This window comes from Hippoglossus stenolepis, chromosome 16 (genome assembly GCF_022539355.2).
Source record: "Hippoglossus stenolepis isolate QCI-W04-F060 chromosome 16, HSTE1.2, whole genome shotgun sequence".
In the NCBI taxonomy this organism is placed as follows: Eukaryota; Metazoa; Chordata; class Actinopteri; order Pleuronectiformes; family Pleuronectidae; genus Hippoglossus; species Hippoglossus stenolepis.
In genome coordinates this window covers 4739244-4747309 of record NC_061498.1, presented here as the reverse complement: position 1 = coordinate 4747309, position 8066 = coordinate 4739244, and the positions used below count along the sequence as shown (strand labels likewise).

The following is an 8066-nucleotide window of genomic DNA, read 5'->3' as shown; positions in this document are numbered from 1 at the left end:
GCCGGATATTTACGTGGCGACCAGAGGTGAGTATCTAATAACATCAAAGGAATGTTCCAGCACAACTGTCTAACTATGAAATGGCAAAGTGTCGTGTTTCTTCTTTTGTTTTTGTATAGTTTAAATAAATTCCACACAACAATTTACAGATTTTTTTTAAAGGTGCTGGTTGGTGGATTTGTTTGCCACATGCTGATGTTTCCCTCCCTCCACCTCAAACATAAAGAAAATCGTTGAAATAAGAAATAACTTTTCTGTGTCCCGTCCTCTAACATGACCCTAACATGACCCTAACCCTAACATGGTGGAGGCAGGATTTAGGACCTCTACTGCAGCCGGGAGCGCTCGCGTCATCCAATCTTCTCATCTAATTCTACGGAAAGCAAGTAAAAAAATTCCCTAAAAAATGTAAAATTACTTCCTCTAATTATTCCCATTACTGCTGATTTGAGAACCTTTTAAGAAAAAGAATTTGGCCCCGGGATGTAGCAGCTGTACGAAGTCCCCCCCCCCCTCCCTGGGGGGAACCTACTTTCTGCTGAAGGGGAAACACTGTTTCACTATGACAATAAGCCAAGTCACTATCAAAACTCATTATCTGACGTGACTAAAGTTTCCTGTGAATCAGTTATCACTTTGTTCATTCTGAGAAACTCCACCAAAAAGAATGGGTGTGAAAATGAAGGAACTGGTAGAAGCAAAAGCAAAGTGGTGACTAACGGTGGGATTCAGGGAAGTTGTGTTTCTAAAAAAAACTCTCAATGAGAACCCGGTTTACAAGAACCCGTGTCTGGTCAAAGGAAAAGCTTCTCCAGGAAAAAACCCAACCAACTAGTTCTTCTGCCGGCTGATAATCTGTTGAACCTAATATCTGCCACCACAGAAGTAGTGTCATGTGTAATTTGACATTTAGTCAACACATCATTTAGTCCTGAGACCTTTTGTGTGTTTCCCTGTTGGTGTCACTTACCTTTTAATTTGATTGTTTTCCACAGAAGTGTGTTTAAATATCAGAAAACTCCCGGTGGCGGATTCCAGAAAAATCAGCTGCCTACCAAAACACCTCACTTCACTTTTCACTTCTCAAAAAGGTCAGGAATGTCCTCAAAACTGAGAAGCTGTGAATGAAACTGTTACGTTGTTCAGTCCCCAGCTTCCTCCAGCTACACAGAACACAGATGTGCCGAAAGCTCAGAGTGATTTCTAGGTAAAGCTTAAAATACAATGAGGATTGATCTCAGAAAAGCTAAGATCTTGCAATCATGTCGATATCAATGACTCATCTTCCACTGTGTGTGTGTGCGTGTGTGTGTGTGTGTGTGCGTGTGCATGCATGTAGTAGTATAATTAGGCCATAAAGAGAAAAGTCCCCGAATAGATGACGAACCTTTTGGTAGGGTTTGGTTTGAGTGTTGGCGTTCTGGTTAGGCCGGCTGAGAGGAAACTGCTGGAGGCTTGTTCATTGTTCAGGTTACAACCTCAGATGATAAATGTATGTAAACTGTACTTATATACGAGAGAGTTAGTTGGAGCCACAGCTCTTGCCCCCCCCCCTCCCACACTCTACTACTACTACTACTACTACTACTACTACGGTAAAATGTGGTAGCCTCCGTAGAGAGGACCCGCTCTGATGTAAATATAAAGTATTTAAATATAAAGGCCCATTCTAGGGTATAGAAAACGACAATTTTTACAATTTAGATGAAACACACGAGTATTTTGTTTATACATTATTTCCAATATATTCCCCTTTTCACCTAAATCTCACTCACGGGACCAGAGTGAAAGCTAAAGTGTAAATAAGCAGCGTTTGCTTTTTCCACATTTTTCGCCCAGAATAATCTCAAGTTGTCGGGAAAAGAAACCAGGAAGTCTCATCGTGGTCGTTTACTTACCAGTCTGGTAATGCTTCTCAACTCTCATGATGCTTTCCCAAGCTGGAGGCTCCTGGTGTTCCACAGGCTTCACTCAGCCATCACTGCGACGCATAGTCACGATGGAGGATTTCTTCTTCGACATTTTACCAGCTTGAATGTATACGATGGCTGAGAGTAAGGATATGTAAAAGCTGTGCGCTGAAAATAAGACTAGTATAGTTTTTATATTTTTATTTTCTTGTTTTTAATGTTCGTCTTTTACCTGTTTTAGTTTTATCACATTGCTGATCTGGCTTGTCTATGATTTGCTCTCTGTCAAATATCTTGTGATTTATTATTATTAATGTGCTTCTTGAAATCTGTGCGTGCGTGTGTGTGTTTCTCAGAATAGACTCCATTGTGTGTACAGTGTGTTTTAAAACACACACATCTGGTTCCTTGTTCCTGTTAGTGAGTAATTTCATATTTCAGTCAGTGTACACTCCACGCTGGCTGTCCAGATATTTAATATCTTATTTAGGGCTTTTCAATGAGTTATTACTTTTATTTGTTTCATGTGCTGACTACATGAGGTTTTATTATTTATAACTCTACAGTAAAATGTGATCTGTGACTCGAACCCTGACTTTCATCGAAAATGTTTCCTTCTAACCACCAACCCCCTGAAAAATTCCCACTTCCTCTTCAGGAAATTTTTATGTGTGCTGGGTCCTCATTAAGAATGCTACACACAATCACACAATCACACACACGCGCACACGCACACACGCACACACACACACAATCGCACGCTTCATTATGCGTCACCTCTGCCCCTGTTTCTGGTAAGTGTGTGTGTTTCTCAGCGTATCACTTCATTTACAACCAAAGTAGCCACACCCCCCTGTCACTTTACCTACAGAGATGAATCACTGTGGTGACGATACTGTACTCAACCCCCTGATGCTTCCTGACTGTCTGCCTGTCTGTCTGTCCCTCCCTCTCTCGCCACTCCTCCACATGACATGATGTGGAAGCAGAAACATTTACAAAGTGACCGAAAAACAAAAGTCAGGTTTAAAGTCAGTCATTTTATTTTTAAATATGTTAAATGAAAAAATATATATCAATGTAAAACTCTAGAATGAACAATAGATATATATACGACTCTGTAAAGACATGTGTTTATCTGCTCGGCAGAGAGGATTGAACAGGAGGTGAGACGCCTCCACATACAGTACAACTTGACACCAGACCTCAGGGCTGGCAAACATTCATGTGCGATGTAAACGTTCAATAACATTAGAGTGCTTAAATCTGCTACAAGAATAAATCCTATCACCGCCGTGACAGTTTCAATCGTACCCTCAAATATGACAAAGCATTTCTACAAGTCCACGTTGTCGATGCTCTTAATGTCCTCACGCCATCCACTTTTAAATAGTCGGGAACTTTTGGTGGCCACCAACGTGCAACAGCAGACGTTACACTGTCCAGTAGGAGAGTCACAGTTGAGCCCAGCAGTTCTTTCATCTCCGTAACGGCTCTATTTCGTCCGATGGTTTCCCTTAATGCAGTTTTTTCCAACTTTCCATGCGTCCTCAAGTCCAGAAGTTGCTCTGTCCATGTGCAAGTTGATTCTCCACAGGTAACGTATGTTGAAATGTCATGCATGGGCCCTGTCCAGCTGGAGGCCGCCTCCCCTGGCCTGTGGTGACGTCTCTTAGAAGACATTTTGCAGGTTTTCAGCTCAGAACAGGGAGATGATTTCATGTGTAGCCATGGAAATGCAGTTCTACCCGTCAACACACCATGGACAGGCTCTTCCACCACCTCCAGTTTACTGGTGCTTGGTAAGAGCATCCGTTTTGAGATTAAAAACAGTACAGTGACAATGTTACACGACAAGCTGCTCATAGTTTGAAAGGGAACTCCAACAGGAAGTCTTGGACCACATGTGTGACTGGCAGCTCTGGCACCAGACTTCCCCCATCGCACAGCTCCATGATGCGCTTCCTGCACAGTTCCTGCAAAGTTGGCTCCCATTTCCTGTACGGGACGCTCAGGCTCTTTTTGGGGGAGTTGATGTAATGCTCCAACAGGGCGAAGAGCGTCGGGAACGAGCGCTCGTTGCCTGCCAATGAGAACTTTTTCTGCTTGTAGGAGATGCGCACGCTGACCGGCCCGCTCTTGGCGTGGTAGGACAGAGTGAAGAAGATGTCTTTCTGCCGACTGTCGCGGATGAGGAAGCTGCCCAGCGGCGCGTCCCGCAGCATGCGGTGGGCGTCCTCCACTCCCAGGGGGCCCCAGTAGAAGCCGCTGCGCTCGAGCTTGGCTGCGGTCTCTGTGATGATCTTGCAGTCCTCCTTGCAGGAGAAAGTACGGAAGTGGGTCAGATACACGGAGGGGACGGACACTGGTTTCGGGATTGGCTCTGGAGCGGCCTGATGCTGAAGATGCTCTGTGCGAAGTGATGATGACGAAGACAAGGAGGACGATGAGGAAAAGGATGATGACGAAGATGAGGAGGAGGAGGAGGAGGAGGACGACGACGACGCCGACGATGAGCTTGACGAATGAGTCTTGTCGTGGCCTTCCACTGTGCTGTCGGCTACCATCCTACAGGGGAGAGAGGCCCCAGACCCTCTCCCATCTCTACCCACCCCACTGTCATCCTGAGAGAGACACAGAAGAGGAGACAAAAGTTAGTATCTTCAATCCAACCATCATCAAACTACGGGCTTTACTTTCACAGCAGCTTGAGCAGAGTCAAAGTCAGTGAAGAGTCATTATGTCTTGACTAATGAAGATTCAAGTTAACACACAAGTTTAAAGCCAAGTGTCAGAAAAGGACCCTGTTAGGTCACGTGGCTCAAGAAGAAGAACGATTTCCTGATTGATCAGTCGTGGCAGGAGTCATAAAGTCTTTTATATAGATTAATGTGTGTCTGAGTGTGTGTGTGCGTGTGCGCATGCATAATTCAGTGAATGTCTGAGTGTAGATTAGAAATTCATTCTGGTTTCCACTGAGCGGAACTTTGGCTATGACTGGAATCTGTGGTTTGTCTAAGAATAAAGCACTGATGTCAGCCACAGTCAATTTACTGTACACACACACACACACACACACACACACACACACACAAAAGACTGCCTCCTACCACAGTGACTGATAAATCAGGTTTTAATCAAATGTTTACGCTCCTATTTTGACAAATACAATAATTATTCATATAGAATTATATAATAATAATATAGTAATTAATGACTTTCTCCTGTGCAATTGAATGTGAACAACCAATCACTGCGAGTTGTTTTAAGTTCAAGGAAAAGTTCAAGTGATTCCCCAAAATCAGGTAATGATTAACAGATGATTTCCTGTGTGGCCAGTGATCCCAGTCACGGAGATGGATGCATTATATTCACGATGAATAAAGTATAAAGAGATCAATTTCAAGTGTGTATCATTTCTATGTTGAATTTTTGATTCCTTAATGCATTTTTGCAGAAACAGACTCCCTGCACTGTGGACTGATCACTGAGGTTTGCATCGTTGCACAAGGCCCATGTTTTTTTACCTGCAACACAAACCCCCGTGCATTACGAAATAGATCAACTCACCGTTGTGTTGCAACATCAGCTGCGTTTTAAAGACGCCTTTACGTGTCCCCAGTAAATCCCGTGAAAGCTGCGTGAAGGCTGCGTTGAAAAATCCCGCAAGGGCAATCCGTGACGCAGCGCGGACCGCACACGGGCACTTTTCTTTGTGACAGCTCGGAGGGGGTACAACTGACCGAGCCGCTGCTTGTCGGTTCTCAGTCTGCTCCGTGTGCGTGTGCGTGTGTCTGTGTCAGGGAAGGTAAACATCTCACAAGGTTTTATACTGTCTAAGCTCCACCCCCCACCCACACCCCCACCCCCGTCGGTTCCTCGAACAGCCACTTCAGCTGCTGATTTACTCTAAATAGAAAGTGAAACCAAACAGAGCACACTCCCGCGTCTCTTTCATTTCGTTTTGCGCTGTTGTTATTATAAGAACTCGAGAAAACCACAGAAAACGCCACGTGACGGCGAGACGAGTGACAGGTTTGGGATTCATTTATTTAAACGTGAGTCCGAAGTCGGGGGATCTATTTTTACCCGTTCGTCCCAGAGAGGTGGGGAGGTGGGGAGGGGCAGCGACAGAAAAGATCCTTGAATTGATAAATAAGTGGTTAAACACGTCAGTCGGTGGTGTAGACAGAAGCACAGGTTGTGCTCAGGGGGTGTGGGTGTTGATATCAGGTGACAGATCAAGTTAAAGGTCTCACATGTCAGCCCTTGGCGTCAGTCTGTTGCAGATTTGCAGTTCAGATGAAGGATCTGCAAAAACAATTTCACCTTTGCTCAACCACCATGTTTAAGCCTCCATAGACAGTGTGTTTGAGTTCCTGCACCCTCCTGCTTTGCCTCTCGTCTTTGTCCTGCTGTACTCCTCAGGTTACGTGACATTCTGGTTGCACGGTTTTCCATATTTTCGTCCCCCATGTTCTCACGTTTCTACTTGTACTCGTTGGCGTAAAGTCAGTGTGTCGTATGCTAACATGTTCCTGTTAGAGGCTCCACTTTTTGCACCATTATCTTGTACAAATAATATAAAAACACGAAGAGAAGTACAAGACTAAAGGGAAGTGAGTTACAAAAGGCTAAAATGTGATTAATAAAGCACGAGGACACATGTGGTTCTTCAGTTGACCCTTATCTACAAGCGGGAACAACTCAATTATTATAAATGATTAACTCTCACTGTTGCGTCATCCCATCAGATCATTTCACTATTTTGGATTTTACCACTTGGACCCATTTCCCACTGTGAATCCCATTTTGAGGATATATTTTCAAGAATTGATGAAGTTTCCTCAGATGACACATCATCAGTGTTTTTCTTATTCCTCTTTACGTGGACGGTGGTTACTCTCTTCTGCTCTGCTCTGACACTGTTTCACGTAAAGCTGAACCGCTCTGCTGTCATACGACTATTTTAGGTGATTTCTAATTATGTCACGTAAAAAAAAAAAAAAAGAAAACAGTCATGATGGAAATGTTTCAAATCTCACTTCAGCTTCTTTCTTTTTTTAAAAACTACATCTGTCTGACAGAGTCGGCATGTGATGCAAAGGGAAACTGACAAAGCATCTGATTTCATTTAGGCTCATCTTTCCAGACCTTCTCCAGTGTTTGAATACTGCATGTGTGCATAATCCATAAAGTACATCTGCTTGCAGTGTGGCCAGCAAACCAGTGTAAATGACTTCATCGGTGTCTCCTGCCAAACGTTTCATGGGTTTGGTAAATAGCAGTAAACTAGTTAACAATAAGGCTCTTTTGTTCTCCAGCAGCATCTTGGTTGCATTACACTCTCGTCACGTGCAGCTTTCTTACAAGAAAAAAGGAGAAATGAAAATGACGAACAGTGTCAACAGCATCCCAGTTTGAGTAAATCGAGAGAGGGATGAATAGAAAGTTAAAGCCCCGTGGTCAGCTGGCTGGGCTAAAAGAGGAACAGTCAGACAGACAGGTGAGACGAGTGGGACGTTAGTTTCATTTCTTCAGGCCTGACTCAACTAGTTCCACTCTGTGTATCTGATGGTGCCACTTATGTGCACCTGGACTCCCTCATGGAGCCTCTGCAGACACTTACAACCCCTGCTGTGTCCCCTGCACTGGTGTGGGTCTGTTATTGTTGTGTGCACGTGAATCCTAACTTGGAAGTGTGTCCTTAAGTAATAACATAAAAACATGCAGGGATTCACAGAGGTGAACGTGTCTACTTACTTTCAGGCGCTGATCTCACATCTCTCTGTGAAACAACTTTTCATTTTTATAGCTTTACTAAATCACTTTTTACTTTCGAGGATATCCTTATAAAGACCTAACTTCACTTTATAAATAAACGCTGGTTTATAGCTTGTATCAGAAAGTACTCTGCCGGTCGGCGGCTTTGAGAATAATCCCAGAGGGCTGAAATGTAATCGTATCTATTTTAAAAGTCACTGGAGTGTGAAAAGCTATGTTTAAAATGCATAGTTGGACCACACTGCAGTCAGATCAGTGTTGCCAGATGAAAGTGAGGCGATGGAGGTGTGCTGCTGTAGAAGTCTCTGTTTTCATGGTAGTGAGGCGATTGAGCTTGATCAGAAATGCACACTAATACTAGAATACTGCCAC

At 43.7% G+C, this 8066-nt stretch overlaps 1 protein-coding gene across 1 annotated transcript; it reads right to left on the bottom strand.

Moving 5' to 3' along the window:
- Positions 1-3634: 3634 nt before the first annotated feature.
- Positions 3635-5707, bottom strand: socs1a (suppressor of cytokine signaling 1a). Its single transcript, XM_035181608.2, has 2 exons — positions 5481-5707; positions 3635-4534 (listed from the first exon to the last, which is right to left on the bottom strand). The coding sequence occupies exon 2, from the start codon at positions 4475-4477 to the stop codon at positions 3773-3775; it is 705 nt and encodes a 234-aa protein (XP_035037499.2). The 5' UTR covers positions 4478-4534; positions 5481-5707; the 3' UTR covers positions 3635-3772.
- Positions 5708-8066: the final 2359 nt, after the last annotated feature.

What these genes read in the sequence shown, in the direction of transcription:
- socs1a (XM_035181608.2), bottom strand. Translation starts at nt 4,477, where the DNA reads ATGGTAGCCGACAGCACAGTGGAAGGCCACGACAAGACTCATTCGTCA.